General features: G+C 36.1%; 1 protein-coding gene across 1 annotated transcript in view; it reads left to right on the forward strand.

The window, feature by feature from the left end:
• ZBBX (zinc finger B-box domain containing) overlaps positions 1 to 23,361 on the forward strand; it is a 111,777-nt gene that overhangs the window by 51,569 nt on the left and 36,847 nt on the right. The window contains exons 8-10 of the mRNA XM_082625499.1: positions 7,596 to 7,748; positions 13,061 to 13,235; positions 20,797 to 20,917. Of these exons, the coding sequence (XP_082481625.1) occupies positions 7,596 to 7,748; positions 13,061 to 13,235; positions 20,797 to 20,917 (449 nt within the window). The remainder of the gene's footprint in view (positions 1 to 7,595; positions 7,749 to 13,060; positions 13,236 to 20,796; positions 20,918 to 23,361) is intronic.

Here is a 23,361-nt window from a genome sequence, read left to right on the forward strand (position 1 = left end):
TATCCAACTCCATTAGGAAAGGCAGCATAAGGATAATGGGTATCCTAGAAGGAGAAAAGAGGGAGAAGGGAGCAGAGAGTTTATTTAAAGAAATAATAGCTGAGAACTTCCCAAATCTGAAGGATCTAGAGATACCAGTCCAGGAAATTAAGAGAACACATTATTATCTCAGTGCAAAAAGACCTTCTCTAAGACACATTATATTAGAACTGTCAAAAGGCAATGATAAAGAATTTTTAAGGCAACCAGGAGAAAAAAGATAGTAACTTACAAAGGAACCCCCATCAGGCTATCAGCAGAAGCTCTACATGCCAGAACAGAGTGGAATGACATTCTCAAAATATTGAAAGATAAAAACTGTCAGCCAAGAATACTCTACCCAGCAAAGTTATTTTTCAGATATGAAGGAGAAATAAAACACTTACCAGACAAATAAAAGCTCAGGAAGTTCATCACCATTAGACCTGCCTTACCAAAAATGATAAATTAATTAGGTTGTTAAACAATTATAGCATAGAGGTTAAAGGGGAAAAAGCAGTAAAAATAAGTATAGACACTTCAATTTGGTTACAAACTCACAACATAAAAATGGATAATTTTAGACAACAAAAACATATAAAGGGGAAGAGGACAAGAATGGAACTTGAATAGGCAAATGAAGATAATATGCTATCAACAGAAAAAGGACTATTTTATCTATGAGACTTTTATATAAACCTCATGGTAACCACAAAACATAAATCTAGAGCAGAGGCATAAAATATAAAACAAGAGGAAACTGTGAAAAACATTGTAGAAAACTACCAAAGTAAAGTGGCAGACAGAAACGCAAGGAAAAAGAAACAATGGAGATATAGAGCAACCAGAAAACAAGATTAAATGGCAGTACTAAGTCCTCATCTGTCAATAATCATCCTAAATATGAATAGATTGAACTCAGCAGTGAAAAGACACAGAGTGGCTGGATGGATTAAAAAACAAGAACCAACTCCATGTTGCCTCAGGAGACTCATCTCAGCTCTAAAAGCAGACATAAGCTTAAAGTAAAGGGATGGGAGATGATATTCTAAGGAAATGGTAGCCACAAGAAAGTGATTGTAAACATATCAGTTAAAATAAACCTCAAGCTAAAAAAAGTAACAAGAGACAAATATGGACATTATATAATGATAAAGGGAACAAGTTATCAAGAATATATAACATTTATTAATATATTTGCACCTAACATAGGAGCACCAAAATATATAAAGCAATTATTAACAAACCTAAAGGGAGGAATTGACAGCAACACAAAAATAGTTAATAGTCGGGAACTTTAACACGCTGCTTACATCAGTGAATAGATAATCCCAGTCAGAAAGTCAACAAGGAAACAGCAACCTTAAATGAAACATTAGACCAGACAAATTTGATAAATTTGTACAGATCATTCCATCCAAATGCAGCAGAGTACACATTCTTCTCAAATGCACATGGAACTTTCTCAAGAATAGACCATATGTTTCGGCACAAAACAAATATCAATAAATTTAAGACAATTGAAATCATATCAAACACCTTTTCTGATGACAGTGGTATGAAAATAGAAATTAATTATAAGAAGAAAGCTGGAAAAGTCACAAATGTATGAAGACTAAACAGCTTGCCAATGAACAACTGTTGGGTCAATGAAGAAGTCAAAGGAGAAATAAAAAAATACCTGAAGACAAATAAAAATGAAAATACAACCTACCAAAATCTATGGGATGCAGCAAAAGTGGTACTATGAGAGAAGTTTGTAGCATTACAGGCCTGACTCGAGAAACAAAAAACCTCTCAAACATTCTAACCTTACACCTAAAGGAACTAGAAAAAGAAGAAGGAATGAAGCCCAAAGTCAGTAGAAGAAAGGAAATAATAAAAATCAGAGTGGAAATAAATGAAATAGAGACTTTAGGCAATAGAAAAGATCAATTAAACAGAGCTCATTCTTTGAAAAGATACAGTTGACACACTTTTAGCTAGATTCACTAAGAAAGAGAGGAGGTTCAGATAAATAAAATTAGAAACAAAAGACTAAAAACTACAATGGATACTACAGAAATACAAAGGATCATAAGAGAATGTTACAAATAGATATACACCAACAATAGTACAACCTAGCAGAAATGGACAAATTCTTAGAATCAAACAATCTTCCAAGACTGAATGATGAAAAAATAGAAAATCTGAATAGACCAATCACTAGTAAGGAGATTGTAACAGTAATCACAAACCCTCCAAAAAGCAAAGGTCCAGGCCTAAACAGCTTCATGAGTGAATTCTACCAAACATTCAGAGAAAATTTAATACCTATCCTTCTCAAACTCTTCCAAAAATTTGAAGAGATGGGAATGTTTATTTTACAAGACCAACATTACCTTATTACCAAAAACCAAACAAGGACAGCACAAAAAAATAAAATTACAGGCCAATATCTCTGATGAACATAGATGTAAAAATTCACAACAAAATATTAGCAAACCAGATATAATACATTTAAAGGATCATGCACAATGATCAGGTGGAATTTATTCCAGGGATACAAAAATGATTCAACATTCACAAATCAATCAACATGATACACCACATTAACAAAATGAAGGAGAAAATCAAGTAGTCATCTCAAAATATGCAGAAAAAGGACTTGACAATATTCAACACCCATTTATGATAAAAACTCTCAATAAAATGTGTATATAAGTAATATACTTCAAAGTAATAAAGGCCATATATGACAGATTCACAGCTAACATCATACTCAATGATGAAAACCTGAAAGCTATCCCTCTAAGATCAGGAACAAGACAAGGATGCCCACTCTTACTACTCTTATTTAATATAGTAGTGGAAGTCCTAGCCAGAGCAGTTAGGTAAGAAAGAGAAATAAAAAGCATCTAAATTGGAAAGGAAGAAGTTAAACTGTCACTATTATGGATGACATGATTTTATTTACAGAAAACCATAAAGACTTCATTGAAAAGCTATTAGAATAATAAACAAAAACTATAAATTTGCAATCAATATTAAAAAGGTTGTGTTTCTATACACTAGCAACAAATCAGAAGAGAGATATATTAAGGAAACAATTCATTTACCATTGCAATAAAAAAAATAAAATATCTAGGAATAAATTTAACCAAGGAGGTGAAAGACCTGCGCATGAAAACTATTAACAATATTGCTGAAAGAAATTGAAGAAGACACAAACAAATGGAAAGATATTCTGCAATCATTGGAAGAATTAACATTGTTAAAAATAACATATGAGTGATATATTTTTCACATACGTAGGAACTTTTAAGTATTATAAAATAGCATGTTATAGTATTGTGGTGAATTTCTAATCTTAATGATTCTGTTAAATTTTACACCTCTTAGTTAGGGGATAGATGGCTTAAGTTTGTTGTATAATTCTACTCTTATAGAACATTTTTAACTTTGTTGCTCAGAAGTTTTGTTTTTTCAAAGTTCATGTAGCTCTCCAATTCCCCTCTCTCCTGCAATATGTAGGTGAGATGAGTGAAAGGAGTACCTCTATTCCTCCCTTCAATGTGCTAGCACTTGGTCAAATGAAAATAAATAAGCACACTAAATGTAATTAAAAACAAGAACTCAACAATCTAATCTCTGCACAAGCAGTTGTATATATCAATGTTATATATGAAAGTTAAGAGAGTAAATCATAAGAGTTCTCATCATAAGGAAAATTTTTTTCCTATTTCTTTAATTTTGTATCTATATGAGATAACGGATGTTCACTAAACTTATTGTGGTAAACATTTCACGATATATGTAGTTTTGTTTTGTTAAATGGAAGGAACAATGTTCATATCCATTATTAGAGATACAATTCAATAATTTTAAGTTTCAGAAAGTCAAAAGTAAAACACATTTTCTGTGTTAACATAATTTGGTAGGGAAAAGGGATTAGGCTGGAAGAAGGAAGACCTTGATTCTAACTCAGGCTGCAGCATTTTGTATCCACTTGGCTTTGACCTAAGCTTTATGAGTTTGGGTTTTCTTGTCTAAGTAATGGGGATCATAATTCTGTTCACTTTCCTTGTAAAATTCTTTTAAGAATGAGAAAAATAGAGTATACATATATACTCTAACAACCAAGAAGAGTAATATTTAAATGTAAGGTGTCATGGGAAAAGAAATTCACATTTATTGACATTTTATTTATGTTGAATTAATGGAATCTTAAGACATTTAGATATAGGATTCCAATTTATCAGTTATTCATGATATTTATCTAATTTTTTAGCACTATATTTATTTGTTTGTTTTTATTTTTGGCTGTGTTGGGTCTTTGTTGCTGAGTGCAGGCCTTCTCTAGTTGTGGTGAGCGGGGGCTACTCTTCCTTGCGGTGCACAGGCTTCTCATTGTCGTGGCTTCTCTTGTTGCAGAGCACGGGTTCTAGGCGCTCAGGCTTCAGTAGTTGTGGCATGTGGGCTCAGTAGTTGTGGCTTGCAGGCTCTTGAGCACAGGCTCAGTAGTTGTGGCGCACGGGCTTAGTTGCTCTGTGACGTGGGATCTTCCTGGGCCAGGGCTCAAACCCATGTCCCTTGCATTGGCAGGTAGATTCTTAACCACTGCACCACCAGGGAAGCCCACTAAATTTAACTTAAGAATAAACTCATTTTTTTGGCCATTTAAGGGTATCTTAATATGCTACCTAAAACTGTTATAAAAATTACTGAATCATTGATAGCAAGATTCATTTGAGGACAGAAATAATCTTTGTTCTGTGCTATTTAAATATGTATATATATATTTGAATGTTAATTCTATCTTGATAATTTTATATAAAATACTATTGTTTTTTGATATTTTTTAAAATATAAAATATAAACTAGAAATTTTAACCACCTTTGAAGTCAATAGTACTTTATTCTAGGGAATTTAAAATCAGGTTAAATTGGATTACTTCTCTTAAAAAAATATTTGTTAAAATGCAGATGTTTCTGGAAAAATGAAACGTTACCATTGGCTTAATTTCCTTTTTTTTCTTGATAAATCAAGTTTATTCAGGTTTAATTTATGAACAATAAAATCACACATTATTTCTGTGTCCACATTGTTTAAAAATTGTGGTAAAATACAAAAAATATAAACATAACCATCTTAACCATTTTTAAGTTCAGCAATGATAAGTATGCTCACATTGTTGTGTAAAATGCACTCCTTTGAAGTGTGCAGCTTGATTAGTTCTGAAAATACATTACAATACACTTGTGTAACCTTCAGTATAAATAAATACACAGTATTTCTATCACTCCCCAAATGTTCCTTTGTGCCTCTTTATAATCTCCACTAACCCCAAACCAAGTAATGTCCTCAAGAAGACAACAGGTGCTGGCAAGGATGTGGTGGAAAGGGAACCCTCGTACACTGTTGGTGGGGATGTAAATTGGTGCAGCCACTATGGAAAACAATATGGAGTTTCCTCAAGAAATTAAAAATAGATCTACCATACAATTCAGCAGTTCCAGTTCTGGATATATAGCCAAAGGAAATTAAAACAGGATTTTGAAGAGATAGATACACTCCTATATAGCATCATTCACAATATCTAAGATATGGAAACAACCTAAATGCCCATCAATAGGTGAATGGATAAAAAAGATGTGGTATATATGCACAATGAAATATCATTCAGCCCTGAGAAAGGAGGATATCCTTTTGCCATTTGTGACAACATGGATTGACCTTGAACACATTATGCTAAGTAAGATATGTCAGACAGAGAAAGAAAAATACTGAATGATATCCCTTATATGTGGAATCCAAAAAGTCAGACTCATAAAAAACAGCAAAATGGTGTTTACAGGGAATGGGGCCATGAAGGGGATAAGACTGATGTCGTTTAAGGGTACACACTTGCAACAAGTAGTAAATAAGCCATGGAGATCTAAGATACAGTATAATGAATATAGACAACAATTTTGTATTATAAATATGAACTTCTTTTAAAAATAAGGACTGCTTAGGTCTGTAAAGGCTTTTTGATGATCTTTGGGAAAATTTGGAGCAGATGCCATAGGTTTGTATATGGACAACAATATGTGTGCATAGGTCATTTTAGTCATTTTTCATAGATAAGTTTATTAATTCAGTATGAAGTAACACTAGTTAATTTGATGTTCACTGATTTATTCCAGAATCAGATTGCAGTGAATCTTAATAGATTTATTAAAGATCATAACTGGAAAGTAGTCTTAGCTATTTAAATAGGTAGCTAGATAAAAATTTTAAAATAGGCACATTTTCATGGGAGAGTATAAAATAATCATTTCTGATCCCTGCTGAAGTTTTCCTCTATCTTGAGAACATTTGCTAAGAAGTAAGACCTATTACTTGTGTTCCTAATGTCAGGTTTTCAGAGAGTCTCTGAAGTGCCTGCATCTTCCCTCTGGAGTTTGTTTGGTTCAAGCTCAGATGGGATCCAGAATCCTGCAGGGTCTCCTTGGGCAAACCAGGCTTATTGCTGATGGGAAGTCCTTTAGAAAATAGGGCCTTCCTGGATTTGCCTGTTCTTTTCCGGCCACTCTGAAGGCACTTGAAAAGGCTTTTTAAATTCTTGTTTCCCAGTTATTTATTTTAATTCTGTAATTCTCCCTCTCCCTCCCCCAACACCTTAATTTTATGTTATTTTGCCATATGCTATTTACCAGGCACTGTGGTAGCCACACAAAGATTGAAGAAGACGTGATGTTTTTCTTCTGTGAACTTTTATGGTGTAGACAGACATCAAAAGATGATATAAAATCAATACTGTGTGGGCTGGTAGGGATCTCCTCAGCGTAGGAAGAGGGTGCAGAGAATGGGCGCCTCATGCATCTGTGGGAGGGCGGCAGGGAGAGGTGCCTGGACCCATGGGAGTAACTTGGGGTAAATCTAGAAGGTGAGGTAGGAGTGTGCCCGACAAAGAAGATAATAGAGGGAGGGCCTTCCTGGTAAGTGAAACTCATGAGCAAAGGCATGGCGAGAAGAACAACTTGGAGTTTGCTAGGGCACTTCTGGATGTGCACTTTTGAGTAGTTGATACCTTCTAAAGATGTTTTATCACCAACAAAATACTGATTACTGCTTATTCAGGCTCCCTCTAGATTATATTTAGTTCTTTAGCCATGATGTGTGCAAAACAGCACACCTACCTATTTAGGGTCGATATGGTGGAAGGGCTAGGAGTCATTAGAATTATACACACCTGGGGTCACTTCCCAGCTCTGCCACCCACTCACCATGTGACCAAGGGCAAGTTATTTAAACCCTCAAAACTTTCCTTTCTTTATCCCTAAAACAGTGATAAAAATAGTTATGCTTTAGAGTGGAGGATTAAATAACATGTTTTTAAGATACTTAGGATAGTATGAGCTCAAACTAGCCCTTCAGTAGATGGCAACTGTCACTATTATATGGTTGATGTAAATGGCAATTTGTATTTTTAAATATTAAATAAAATGCATTGAATTTTATTAGTCATAGAATAATGAAAACATGATTTAATATATCTAAATTACTTAAGCTGACATATTAGGCTTTTTATTCCTATTTTGTTTATTTATAGGCAAAATCTCAATTATCCAGTGTATTGGATGTTGCCCATCAGTTTATAAAGAAAGTTAATCTGGATGAACCCAAAGGGGAGAATCATTCTACAGAAGAGATTAGTAAAAGTCAGCATAAAACCAAATTTCTTCTTCAGGGGAGCAGCTCTGAGGTAAGCTGAGGAAAATACAGTAGACATTTTCTGTCATACATGATCATAGAAACTGTCATTCATATACTCAACTAGAGCTATAGAGTTTTGGAGATTATTTGATCACATTGTTGGTTAATATGAATTTGTTTTTTTATTAATCAGAAACACTTTCACTGTAAAAATCCTTTTAAAGAGATTGATTTCTCTGGCTACTAGTTTTTTGATGAATGATCCTTTGATCATATTGCTTTCCAGGCATTTTCACCACATCAGGAAATGAATATTTGGGAGAAATAAAAAAAAACAAACCACAGTGCAATATAACAATTTTATATTAATCAGGATCTCAGAGAGGCTAAAAATACAAAACCTTGCCAAGTGTTTTAGGTGACAGGCAATTTCACAGTTATTTAAAATCAGATTTATACCAAATTGTGTGATCATTCAGATTGATTACTGATCCTAGGATGTACTAGGTAAGCTTTCATCAGCTCATGTTTGTGTTTTAATAATAGACTTGTTGTATTGATTCTTTAGCAAGAAAGAAACTTCCTCAAATTTTGATCCTTGTAATTAATAATCCTCATTCTTTTAGATGCCACTTGCCTTTTCACTGTAGTTCAGAAATAGTAACTTGGCCAGAGTCACACAGCTTGTTACTTTGTGACAGAATCAGACTTGAACTTCAGTCCCGTGAGTTCCTAACCCTTGATCAGAGAACATAAAAGAAAACATGCTCTATGGTAGTAGGACCTCTTTACAGCGGAGAAACTATACTTGAATTGTCCAGGAAGGTTAGCAGTTTGGCATGAATTTCACTAATAGACCTGCCAAGGGTGCTTGTGAATAATCACTGAGTGAGTTACAGTCTTATTAGAATAATAATGTACTGAGGACCGACTATGTGCCAGACACCATCCTACATATTTTACGTGTATTATCTCTTTTTACCCTTTAAAATTTTTTCTTTTTTTCAGATGAGAAAATAGTGGCAAAGCAGTTTTTTTAAATTGCCCAAGATATCATTGATAGTGGAACTTCAGTTTGAACCCAGGCCTTATGACCCCAAACTACCTGCTTTTAACCATTACCCCAGAGGCTGTGGTTTTAAGGGTTTCTCCTTCATGCCTGCCATTTTATCTAATTTATCCTACCAATAAAGATAGTGATAAATCAACAGCTAACATTTATTAAACACTGTATGCTAGGCTTAATCCTTTAATTGCTTTATCTTATCCAATAATCAAAATAACCATATAAGTTTTACCTTATTTTTATCTCACTTAACAGATGAGAAAGCCAGAGAGAATTTAAGTAACTAGCTCTACTAGAAAGCTATAGAGCTACTCTTTTGCCTGCTCTTTTAATCCCTAAAATAAATGCTGCCTCTTGTCCCCATTGGTAACTGTGTATGCTGTATAGACCTTCCACCCCTGGTCTTAATTTAAAGCCATTAATTCAGTGGTTTCATCCAGGAATGCACATTATAATCAACTGGAGAAACATTAGAGAAACACACATGACTGAGTTTAGCATCTCTCTGGGTGGGTCCAGACATGTGGTTTTAACACCTGCTCAGTCATTCTGGTGAGTAGTCCTGGTTGGGCATCCCTCCTGTCGACCCTCAGGTGTGCACCTGTACACAGTGCACACACTAAAGAAGTATCCCCCTCATATGCTTAGTACTACTCTGTGCTGAAGAGCAGAGGTTCTCCAACTGCAATAAGCATCAGAATCACTGGGTAAGTTTGTAAAAAATGTGCATTCCTGGCCTGCCACTCAAACTTCGATTTTTTTTACATCTAGGTTGGGCCCAGGAATCTGATTTTTAATTGGCTTACCAAGCAATTTGAATGCCTGGAAGAGTCAAAATGGTGCTAAAGCCTGATATCTGTCTTAGGACTTTTCTTATGGATTCAAGCCAGTGGATATCCATGGAAATGGGTGCAGTTCATGAAAGAACTTTCATTTTAGAGACTGAAACCTGGGTTTGAAATCCTGACTCTGGTTTTCTAGCTTTGTAACATCGGGCAGTTTACTTTAGCCTTTTGATTCTCTGTTTCCTTTTCTGGAAAGTGGGGATATTAAAACGTATTTTGTGGGGTATCATGTAGCCTAGAGGGGTAATGGATGCACAGCATTGGATTCCATGTGCTTCTTCAAATTTCCTAGCCCCTGTAGAATCGGGCAGGGTCCTGATGTGCTCTGAGTGGAAGTGACATGTGACAGTTCTGAGCTGAAACATTTAAGAGCCAATGTACTATCCTCTGGCTTTTTCCTATCTTGCCACTGCTGCATGGAAGCCAAGTATTCCATAGACACAGCTGTAAAATGCAAATGTCTTATGTCTCTGATTCATTGCTTAGAAAGGAGCTGCCCTGGAAAGCTGCTAGAATCACCGGAATACTTGACTCATTTTGTATTAAGCACTGAGTTTTCAGTGCATCTTCATGAGTGCAGCATACATATACCCACGCATTCACATATTGCTTACTGAATACCTGTAAATACCTTCCCACATACTTCTAAGACTCAGTATTTCCAAACGAGATTCATCATGTCTTCTCCAAAACCTATGGATGTTACTGTTGGTGGCAGCCTCTCTTCTAGCTTTCCAAGCCAGCAGGAACATTTATTATTATTATTTTTTGCGGTACGCGGGCCTCTCACTGTTGTGGCCTCTCCCATTGTGGAGCATAGGCTCCGGACGCACAGGCTCAGCGGCCATGGCTCACGGGCCTAGCCGCTCTGCGGCATGTGGGATCTTCATGGACCGGGGCATGAACCCGTGTCCCCTGCATCAGCAGGCGGACTCTCAACCACTGCGCCACCAGGGAAGCCCAGGAACATTTATTTTCTATAGTCATTTCTCTTTCTCCTTTGCATATCCAATCAGTTACCACATCTCATCTTAAAACTATCTGAAAACTCATGAACATTTGGTCACTTCTATTCTTATTGCTATTCCAAATACTGAAATTAGCTTTTGCTTAAAGTGCATTTTCTTCTCTCCCCTTCTAGAAGTTAATAATTATTCTACTTTTGTATGTATGTATTTCTTAACACAAATGTTAGTATGTTGCATACTACTCTGCAAACATGCTTTTTACACTAAACAGTAGTTTTGTTATCCATATAAGTGTATTCCACAGCCTTTTCATACTATATAGTGGTTGTAAAATATTCCATGTATTGGATATAAAATAACTTTTTTTTTTTTTTTTTTCTGCGGTACGCGGGCTTCTCACTGTTGTGGCCTCTCCCATTGCGGAGCACAGGCTCCGGATGCGCAGGCTCAGTGGACATGGCTCGCGGGCCTAGCCGCGCCGCGGCATGCGGGATCTTCCCAGACCGGAACACGAACCCGTGTCCCCTGCATCGGCAGGCGGACTCTCAACCACTGATCCACCAGGGAAGCCCTAAAATAACTTTTAAACTATGTTTTCTCTGATCAGCATTTATACTGTTTTAATCTTTTGCCAGTATAAACTATAGTATAAAAAATAATTTTGAAAAATATTGTTTTGCATATATATGAGTATATCCATATGATAAAATCCTAAAATTCTTAGGTGAAGAGGGTTTTGCATTTGTAATTTTGATAGATATTGAGAAATGGATGTAAATTTTAATTGGTTTCCTTGCATCCAAACTCACTGTTCTCCAATTTCTTTCTCTCCCACACTACTGTGTGGGACTCTTAAGTAGGTCTGCATTTCCAATATGTTTAAGTGTAATTTTCTCTGGGTGGCAGGCAGGATCCTTTACAATCTGCCCCTACTTGTCTTTCCACCCTTTATATTTTCTCATATCCCACTTTTTGCTATAGCAACACAACTGCATACAGTTCCATGCCACTGTGTTCTTTAACTCCATGCCTTAACATATATACCATTCTCTCACTCCGGAATACTGCCCCTGCCACTTTTTGTCCATAGGATTCTTGTTTATCTGAGTTAAATTCCTGCTCTTTTCTCCTATTTCTGTGTTTCTGTGTCAACGACTAGCATAGTGTCTGTAGGTTCCAGATGCTTTTTGTTTATACTGAATTTTATATATGCATATATTTAACAATTTTCTCTCAGTTGTCCTCTGACAATCTGCCTGGTTATTTGCAATTAAGGGCTGAACGTAGAGGATTCTACTGTTGTATCTAGAAGATACACAATGGAGATTTAGCAATTTTATCAGTGTAGGTAATCCACATTTGATAATTCAACATTGATGCAGAACTTATTTTGCTTTAGTTTCCTAATTTGGCGGTTTTCTCTGATTCACTGGATAACTGCCAAATCCTACCTTTATTTTCTTCTGTGTGTTCACAGTGGATCTATATTTTGTATGGAATTTGTCCTTTCCCCCCGTCATTACATTGAGAAGCAGGCAATTTTTCATCTGCATTCATTAATTTGTCCATTCATTCAGCTAACTTTTAATGAGCACCTACTTTGTGCCAGGCACTACTCTTGGCACTGAGGAAACAGACAACATTCCTGATCTTATTACATTCTAATGGGGAGAGACCAGCAATAAACAAACATGTAGAGTAAATTCCCATGGAGATAAGTTATTGAGAGAAAAATAAAACAGATAAGGGATTGGAAAGTTGGGGAGAAAGGGACTTTGTTTTTAGGGTCATCAGTAGCGTCATCACCTATTCTCTGAGTAGGTGACGTTTGAGCCAAGGCCGAATTAAATGAGTGGAATGGCTGTGTGAAGATATGAAGAGGGACCATTCCAGGCATTGGATATAGCTAGCGCAAGGCCCTCGAGTGGAATATGCTTGATGGGTTCCTAGAACTGAAAGAAGATAAGTTTAGCTGGAGCAGATTGAATGAAGGGGAGAATTAAAGGAAGTGAAGTGAAAGGCAGGGGGGGTACAAGGTTGTGTACAGCCTTGTAAGTCCTAGTAGGAACTGAGGGTTTCACAGAGAGTCATTGGAGGGTTTGGAGCAGAGAAGCGACATCAGATTTACATGTTAAGAAACTGTTCTTTCTGCTGTGGGGAGGTTGCAGGGAACAGGCGACTGGAGAAGTAGGATTAGATACAAGGCTATCACTGCTTTCCAGGGAAAACACTGGTGGATAACATAATGCTAAACCCTCAGTCCTGTAGGCTCTAGTTTTAGTACTTTCTGAAGAGACTGTTTAAAACTGTCTATAGTTTTAAAGAAATCAGTAAAGCACATAAATAAGTACAACTTAAAAACATTCTATTCTAAGTTTAAAAATAATGTGTGATTCACAATGCTCAGTAATTAATGCTACCTATATTGTAAGATACAGAACATTTAGTATAGCATACTTAGATACACTATTAATTGTTTTAGGTAGAACTTTCAACAACAAAAAAAGAAGAATGTGCAAATCCAAGAGACAGTCTCTTGTGTGAAGGGCCATTTGTTGAAGAAGCTTCTGCCCAATCCTTTCAAGAAGTTCTAAATCAGTGGAGAACTGGGCATAATGATGACAATGAGAAACAGAAGTTACATGCAGCAAAACCAGGTACCGCTTTTTTTTTTTTATAATAAAATGAATGCTTTAAAATAAAGCTGAATTTATTTTATCTCCATTCTCCGTGAATATAAATGCAGTGTTCAGAAACACTGAAACATTGGGATAGTAGTTTGATATAACTCTTCAAAGGAGTAGTCACTCTATGACCATTGGTTTAGTGGTTTAATATTTATAACCCCCTGAATTGGGCATTGGGGATATATTTGCCTTTGTTTCCTACGTAAATTCAGGCTGTCGAATAGAGAATTAGACTCTCTGCTCCTCTTCTAGCAGAAAGTTTTGTCAGAACAACTATTCCTTTATTGAACTGTAATTACAACACATAAAACAGGAGGATCTATGAGATGAGAGGAATAGAGAATTTTCTTGTATGTGTCTTGAGAAATATATTTCAGGGACTGCTGTGAAGTTCAGGGGGATAATTAATTTGTCTTTTGTTTTTCTTTCTTTTTGAAGAAATATTTGTTTTTATTTTTCCTTGGTAATTTTCACACCCATATTCTAGACATTGAAGATCTGGATGACCGAAGTGTACAGTATCTTTTCTTTGTTTCCCAGTACCTTTTGAGGGAAATCATACCTTTAGAAGTATTCAATTTATTAATTTATTACTCAGAATCTTGTTGAGGCTTCCAATTGTTTTTCATTAAAAATAAAATATTAGATAATAAACTTAAATCATGTAACTTAGTTGACAACATTCAATTTTATGATTTTTATTTCATTTTTTTCCCAGTGAAGGACCTCTCCTGATTATTCCTCTTTTGTAACATAGTGTAATTCCTAATGTCAAGATATCACACACCTTATTCCCAATTAAAATCTGATTTTTTACTAAATAATGTTCTCTCTTTCAAATATTTTTCCTACATTTGTTCATGATACATCAATTTTGTTAATACTTCCAAGCCTTTATTTGTATACCCTGTTTTAGCATGTACATCAACATAACTCTCATTGACTATGTTATTTTATGTGCTCTTTTATTTGTGCTTTCACATTTTGATGTATTTTTTACTTTTTTACACTGAAAAGGATTAAGTCTTCTATAGAAATACCTTTTTGATTGTCCACTTTGAAGACATAGTATTTAAAAATAATAGAAGAAGAAGAACTGATATGTTGTAGCTTTCCTCTATAGGCTGAAGATTGTGGATAAAGATGCTTAAATGGAATTGAACTGCCTGATTTCAAAGGAATCATGGAAACCTGGAATAGTAGAGGCCAGATGTTGACATATAATTATCAAAGTTATAGTGGAAAAATTACCAAAATAAGGGGCAAGGAAGACTAGTAATTAGATTGTTTCAATTCACAGAGATCTGTGGTACTAATTGGAGTATATAAGAATTAAAAAGTTTGTGTAGACTCCTGTTTTTCCTATCTGAGTAGAAAATTTCCATCCTGATGCACAGAGACCCAACTTGAGCTACCATACTGGGGATTCAGAGTTTATTATAAAGTTCTCAGCCCTAAGCCAGACCACAAATCTGAAGCCCCTTGAGGTAGAGTCTGGATCCCTTTGCAGGATTTTGTAGTGTGGTCACAGGGTACACTATGAATCTTCCTCTAAACTTTCACTACAGAACTTATGGCTATTTACCAGGATAAACATGCACTGAGGAAAGGCAATGCCCAGACCTTCAGAGGGGTTATTAGATTCTGGGTCTGAACTGACAGTTAGAGACCCTGGAGACCCTAAGTACCACCATAATCCACCAGTCAGTCTTAGAGATTTATGGAAGTGGAATGATAGATAGAATCTTGTCTTTATTCTGTCTCATAGTGCATTGGGACTGTGGGACCATTATGTGGTTATTTTCCCAGTCTTGATTCTTGGGAACAGATATACTTAGTAACAGGAATAATGCCTATGTTGATGGTCTGACCTGTGGCATGAAGGTTGTTATGGTAGTACGTAAGTAGAAGACCCTAGAACTGTCTCCCTCCCTTGCCCGTGTCCATGCTAATAAAATACCATGCCAGAAGCAATACCTGGGGATTGCAAAGATTAATGCCAGCATCAAAGACCTGAAAGATGCAGGAATACTGCTTTTTATTATATTTCCATTTAACTTAGTTATTTGGTACAAAAGCCAATGATCTTGGAAAATAACTACAGATTAGAGTAAACTTGATCCGATGATGATGATACAGGTCACAGTTGCTTTTCTGGATGTAGTGTCTTTGCTGGAGAAAACCAACACATTCTCCATGGTTGGAGGACAGAGACAGCTATTGACCTAGCCTAGGGGTTGATTTTTCTGTAAAGTGACAGATAGTAAATATTTTAAGCTTTGAGGGCCATTCAGAAGAGCCATACAATTCTGCCACTGTATCATGAAAGACAATATATAAACAAACGAGTGTGACTATTTTCTAATAAAACCCTGTTTATGGATACAAATTTGAATTTTACATAATTTTCACATGTCACAATATATTATCCTTCTTTTGATTTTTTTTTCAGCCATTAAAATATGTAGCTTGAAAGCCATACAAAAGCAGTAGGCCAGATTTGGCCCAAGGGCTATAGTTTACTGCTCCTTGACATATCAAATTTATTCTTTTCTATTTCTATTAATAAATATAGTCAGAGATAGTTTTATATCATATGGCAGAGGTTATAGTATACCTTCACAGTCTTGCTTCAGACCTACATTAACTCTCCAGCTTTCTAGCATTATATAGTCCCAAAGAACCTTGATTGTCTTGCTATTGCACAGAAGATAATGTTTGCCCATTAGATTGATGGCATGATGCTAAGTGGATTTTGTGAACAGGGAGTATCTGTTACAGAATGATTATATTGGACCCTTTCCATCATGGGTAGGGCAGTAATTTTTCCTCATGGGAAAAGCTACATATTTCAGAAAAGGATTTGCCTTCTCTTCCTGTAGTGTATCTGCCAGCAGAAGCTTTATTTGTCACTGTGATGTCTTACACAATGAGTGTCTTAGATCAAGACACTCATTTTATTATGAAAAAGGTATAGGAATAGGCTCATACTCATGGAATTCACTCATCTTACCATGTGCAGCACTATCCAGCTAGCTTGATAGTTTTGTGGAATGGCCTGCTGAAGGTTCAGTATGGGTTCCAGCTGAGAAACAACCTCTTGTGAGTTTGGGGTGCTTTTCCTACAAGGGGCTCTATATTACATGAAACTCTGGCAAAACTTCCATTAAACAGGAAGCTGAGACTACCCACTGCCATTTGGGGCTCATCAGCACTGAGTTAATAGCCAGGAAGGGTCACTGTACTGACCATGTTGTTTGAGCACAAGTATGAAGGAACAATTAGATTGTTATCATACAATAAAGAAAAGATAGACTTCATCTGCAAACCATTCAGTGGCATACTTAATTTTTCTGTGTCCAGTAATAATGTTCATTGGAAAAATGTGGCAAGCCAATGAAAAGAGGGCTTCTATGGTCTTGAATCTTTTGAGAATGAAGATTTTAGTCACTCTACCAGGTAAAAGGGGTTGGCAGACAGTAAGGTAAACAGAATGGGTGGTGAGAGAAGGAAACTATGGTAAACAGATCAAGGTAGGCTTCAAAACCAACTACAAAATGAAGAACCATGGCAGCTAAGTTTTATTTATTTATGAGTAATTGGGTTTTTTTCCGCCTCTCTTTTTCCTGATACATAATATGACACATAACTGGTATCTAACATTTAAATTTAGTTGGGAGTATCACTAAATTGAAATCTCCCTGTGATACATAGTGGCTCTAGAACTTTGTGTTCCCTGTGCTTCAGACATGAGTTAGTTTTGTTTTGTTTGGTTTGGTTTTCAGAGGAAGAGACAGACAGACAAATGGATGCTTAGATGCAAACTAAGAAGACTCTGTCTCTCCAGATCCGTTCTTTCCCATTTCTGCCCTACTCTGTGCCCCTAGAGGTTGATCTTTAGAGGCTGCATCACGTGAACTCCCTTGTTTTCTGGCTTCTGGCTGGGTTTGACCAGTTGGAGACACTAGCAGAACATTGAAGGGTGAGAAGAAAGAGGTAGAGGTATTCACTCTCCCTCTCCTTTATGTGCTGAGATTTTGCAGTTACTGCTTTGTCTGCATATATCATTAGCTCCACTCAGATGACCTTTCATCCACAGCCATTGCTTTCCATGACTACTTACAACACTTGCCTTACTTTGTCCTCTCAAGCCTAGGGTTAGTAACAGCTCTCCACTATTTTTAGTCTCTGAGTGCTTCAACATCACTTGTTCCCTTAACCTTAACATGATTATAAGTTAGTTCCTTCATTTGATCTTCTTCAAATTACCCCTTTGAGTTTTTTCTTTCCTGTCAGTACCCTGATTGATAATTAAAAAGGGATTTCTAAGAAGCCAAGATTCAAGTTGAAGTCTAGAAAATGAGCTGGAGAGTGGAGACAAATTAGAATGTACAAAGGCTCCATGATGAAGAGAGCATATTGTGTTAATGGAACTGAAGGTAGATGTGCATGGCTGGACCTCAGAGAGCAAGGTTGTAGCACAACAATCTAGAGAGGAATTACATTTAGTGGCTTGGAAAGACAAGGCTACAAACAAGACAAAGAGTGGCATAGATATAGGAGGAAAGTTGGTGAAGTGTATTATCATAAAAACCCATGGAGGACAGTGTTTTTAAGTAAAGAAATGAGGTCAACAGTGTGGTTGCCATGGAGAAATCATTAAGATGAGGACTTCTGTTATAATATGTGATTTTATTTTGCCTCAGAGTATTATAAATGTGATTGTTTATGTGCGTGTATATTATATGTATGTGTTCGTAAATATTTTCCTTCCCCTAAGATATTAAGTAGATAAAAAGAACATTTATAAAATTTATATACCTTATGGAGAAAAACAAAACAATAAGAACCTGTTCTCTTTCTCTTCCCTCCCCTCTAAGTGATTATCACTAGCCTGGATTTGTATTTTTTCATTCCCTTGATTTCCTTGCAGTTTACTGCATGTGTGTATCTCTAAACAATATATTGTTAAATTTGCATGTATTTAAACATTGTGTAAATGGAAAACTAGTATGTGTACTCTTTTTCAACCTGTTTAACTTATTCAACATAATTTACTGAGATTTACCCATAAAGATGTGCATAGTTGTATTTCATTCATTTTCCCTGCTTAAGAGTCTTATGCTTAAAAGTCTTCTTTATATGACTACACCACTGTTTACCTGTTTAAATATTGATGTTTGTTTAGGTTGACTCCCATTTGGGGCAAGAAAGAGGTAGAGGTACTTACTTTTCCTTTCCTTGATGTGCTGAGATTTTTCAGTGACTGCATTTTCTACTTATGTTACAGAGCAGCACTTAGATGACCTTTCATCCACAGCCCTTGCTTTCAATGACTTCTTACAAATTTCTCCTACTTGGTCCTCTCAAGCCTAGGGTTGGTAACAGCATTCCATTATTTTTAGTTTCTGAGTGCTTCAACATCACTTATTCTCTTAACCCTACCCAGCAAACACTGCTGTTTTGAATATTCTTGCACAGGTCTCCTAATACACATGTGTACACATTTCTAGGTGTCTCTTCCTGGGAGCAGAATAGCTGGGTCATAGGGTGTCTGTGTCTTTAACTATACTAGGTAAACCTGAATTTTTTCACCAAAGTATTTGTGTTACTTTATACTCCTCTCTGCAGTATATAAATGGTTTGGCTGCTTCCCATTATCACCAACACTTTAACTGTCAGTTTTTAAAAATTTTTGCTGGTCTGATAGAGATGAAATTGTATATTTCATTTGTGTACCTCATTACAAATGACATTGAGTATGTTTTCCTGTGTTTCTTGGCCATTAGCTTTGAATCTTCAAGTGTTCTAGTGATTTCTGTTATTGATTTCTAACTTGATTACATTTTAGTGAACTGTAAAATTTCATTTCCTTCAGTGTGAAAGGCAAATACTTACAATGGCCTAGAAGGTTCAATGTAATCTGAAGTCCCTATCTCTGTGATCTAACTTCCTATTACTCTCTCCCTGGCTTGTTCTGTTTCAGCCACACTGGCCTCCTGCTGTTCCTTAAATACCTTGGGCAAATTTACCTTAAGACTTTTAAAAGCATTGTCTATTAAGGAAAATACCCATCATCCCTTCAATATGAACAATGGGACGTCTTACACAACTTCACACAAAAGGTAGCTAGGGAACCATTAAACAAGGGAGCAAACCAAAACCTCAGTTCCATAGCTCGTGTGACATTGTTCAGGGAGACATGACTCATGAATCCACATGTTCTATTTGTTTTATGTAAGCAATTTGAAACAAAGGTTATCCTGCTGAATGAATTATGTAGCTAAAGACTCTCGTTCTAGAAAATATCATTAATCTGTTTGCCAGAAAGTCTAGTTATTAGCATATTCACAAGCACGTTAACCCAGGCCACCTGCCATCTTTATTTCCTGGGAACGTGCCATTGGTGATGGAAGAAGAGTGGGTCACAGGTCAGCTGCTTCATCTCCTTCCTCCTCATCACTCTTCTAGACTTGGGGGTTATCTCTCAAGCCAAGTGACTCTTCTCCATGACCTGGACAGAAAAAAAAGTGAGTGCTCATTTTTTTTCTCTTTCAGTTTCCCTGCCGAGAAATATTTTGTTTTCTTATGAAAAGGAGGACTCACAGTGGAGGGCTCTCCTTTTTTCTATGACTTGCTCTTGTCCTTGACTCCTACTCTTTCAGTTCATGCGATCTGATGGTGGTTCTCAGAACATCCTCCAGTTGCTTTCTTCAACACTGCTGTACACTTTGGGAAGAATAGGAGTGGATGACTTACATTCTTTTGGTTTATTTCTATTGCTGGCATTTGGCTGTTTCTAAAAGCTATTTATTAAAGGCTGCAGTATGAGCTTGGGATTATTCTCTAGTTTCCGTCTATAAAAAAATAATTGTTCCCCTCTTCACTACTCTATCTTCTCCCACATTTTTCCTCCTGTTGTGGTCATTATGGAGAAAGGGCTAATATCTAGGAGGGTGGAGAGACTAGTAACTCTGTATTTATGCTGCTTTCTTTCCCAGAAATCTCCATCAGTTTTAAATATCTTTGAATGGTGGTTTTAATTTAGTAGTACTTCAGAAACATCTTAAGCATCTGGAAGTAAGTTGCCATGTAGATATAAATTCATGAGGACAGTTGTCTCCTCCAGGTGCCATTTTGAGTTATTTATTTTCTGTTTCCCATAATGTGTAAATATTATTGTCAGTGGCTCTAACACATACCTTTATGTGTGTGTGCGTTTATGGAATATATAATGAATCTATTTGTATTTATCTTTATCGTGTAAAATAATTAGTTGCTTTAAACAACCTTGTGAATCATAAGATGTTTTTCATTTCAAGAAATTATTGAAGAAAACTATCTATACAGTAATATAATAAATCATCAGTATTTAACACTTTTGCATCATTTAAGCTTAGAACTATTGATTATACAGACAAATGTCAAAGCACATTTGCCTCCAAAATGGTGAGTTCTATATCTTGAGAGAAGATGTGGTAATTTGTAGACTAGGTTACCTTAATTATGCATATTATGTTTATTTTTATAGAGTCATTGGAAGAATGTGAAGTACAAACTAATCTGAGAATTTGGACAGAACCACTTAGGATTGAATTTAAAGAAGACAGTCTATCCTACATGGAAAAATTATGGCTTAAAAAATACAGAAGGTATTTTCTGATTTTTTGCATTATTAATAAGAAATGTAAAAGCTATTTATGATCCGTGTGTGACATGCTTTTTTGTAGCAATGTTATTTATGCACTTCACATTTGCATAAATAATTTTAAAGCAATATTAAACCCCTGTGAAGCTTCTACCGTTCTGATAAGAATTTTAATTCTATTTATGTATGTAATGTGTGATTGATTTAGGGTTTGCCTTGAGAAATGGAAATGTGTACGTGGGAAACAAGGCACAAATATGGTAAAGAATTTAAAAATAATAGCAAAAATAACGTGATAAATGAAAGCTTACTTTGGAGAAGTAATTTTTGAGGCTGTACTCTTCAGAAACTTTTAAGTTACTTCTTAAGTTACTTTTAAGTTAAGCAGACCTTTGATTTTATAGTTTTATTAATAGTATTCAAATATATTTTATTCAAAGACCATATCATTAGATGTAGCATTTCATAAATGGTTTAAAAGTTGAATATCAAACCAAAATGATGACTGAGTACATGTTGGAGTCATTCATAATTTTACCATGATATAAGAACCACATTGAGAGGCACCTTTAAAGGCCATGGGCTCAGTTTGCCCTACAGCAGTGCTACTGACACTTCATTGTGCCTATGAATCAGCTAGAGACTATGGCAAAATACAGATTCTTCTTCAGTAGGTATGGGTAGAGCCTGAGATCTTGCATTTCTGAATTTCTGATAGCTCCCATGTGATACTGCCGTGCATAATGCTAGTCTCTGAACCACGTTTTGAGGAGCAGGGTGTTACAAAACCTGTCTAGGTTTTGAGGAGTGGTTTTCGAGCCCTTGCTTCACTTCCAGTATGGTTCCGTACAAAACCATCTCCCGAGATGGCCCACTCCATCCTTGGAACATTCTGCCTCCTATGATATCTCCTAGTGAGCTGTAATTTTTTCTGACTAATTGCTAACTTGGTCCTAATTCTACCAATTAAACCAATACTGAGCAAATTGAATTTCTTCTCTTCATGGTATCCCTTCATATTTTTAAAAATCACCCTCATGACTCCCTTGAAGCTTCTGTTTGACAGGCTACCATCTGCCCCCACAGCCCTTCAACTGTTTTTCATGGGCAGATTTCTTTTCTTTTAATTTTTTTTTAATTTTGAAATAAGACATGCAATCAAGAGTTACAAAACAACATGAAGAATTTCCACTTGCCATTCATTCAGCTTTTCTAATGGTAACATCTTATATAATCATAGTGCGGGTATCAACACCAAGAAATTAACATTAGTACAATATAAATCACTAAACTACACACTTTATTTGGATTTCACCAGTTTTTGTCACTAACGTCCTTATTCTGTTTCAGGATTCAATTCAGGATCTCACATTGCAGTTTTGTCCTATCTTCTTATCCATTGCAATTCCTCAGTCTTCCCTTGTCTTCATGACCTGGACATGAGTACTTGCTGGGTATTTCATAGAATATACTCAGTGTGGGTCTATCTGGTGTTTTTTCATAATTAGATTGAGGTTGTGCATTTTGAGGAAGAATGCCACAGAGAGGATGTACCCTTCTCATGATATCACCCGATCATACTATCAGTATATCTCATCACCTGGATGTTAACCTTGAACACATGGTTAATGTGGTACTCACCAAGGTTCCCTGCTGCAAAACCACTCTTTTCCTTTCATAATTAACATTGTGGTCTGTTCAAGCTGTCAGAGTACCATAGACTGGGTGGCTTATAAACGACACACATTTATTTTTCACAGTTCTTAGGGGTGGGAAGTCCAAGATCAAGGTGCCAGCAGACTTGGTGACTGGAGAGACCCAGCATCCTGGTTTATAGAGGGCTGTCTTCTCACTGTGTCCTCACAGGGCAGAAGGGGTTAGAGTTCTCTCTTGGGGAGAGACTAATCCCATTCATGGGGGTGCTACCCTCTTGATCTAATCACCTCCCAAAGGCTCACCACCTAATACCATCAGCTTGGAGGTTAGAATTTCAACATATGAATTTTGTGGGGACACAAACATTCAGAAGAGAGCTTTCTGCTCCTTACCCTCCACCAGTTTATGTGCTGCTCACATGCAAAATATGTTCATTCTATCCCAATAGCTCCAAAAGTCTTAACTCCTTCCATCGTCAACTCAAAATTCTAAAGTCTTAATTCTAAAGTCTTATCTAAGTATCATCTAAATCAGATATGGGTGAGATTCAATGTATGATTCATTCTGAGACAAATTGCTCTCTAACTGTGAATGTATGAAATCAAACATGTTCTGTGCTTCCAAAATACAAAAGTGGGACAGCCATAGGATAGATATTCCTATTCTAAAAGGGAGAAATTGGAAATAAAAAAGAAATAACAGGTCCTGAGCAAGTCTGAAACTAATGAGGCAAATGCTATTAGACCTTAAATCTTGAGAGTATCCTCTGCTGTCCAGACCCACTGGGATAGA

This window comes from Mesoplodon mirus (genome assembly GCF_964341445.2).
Source record: "Mesoplodon mirus genome assembly, chromosome: 6".
Taxonomy (NCBI): Eukaryota; Metazoa; Chordata; class Mammalia; order Artiodactyla; family Ziphiidae; genus Mesoplodon; species Mesoplodon mirus.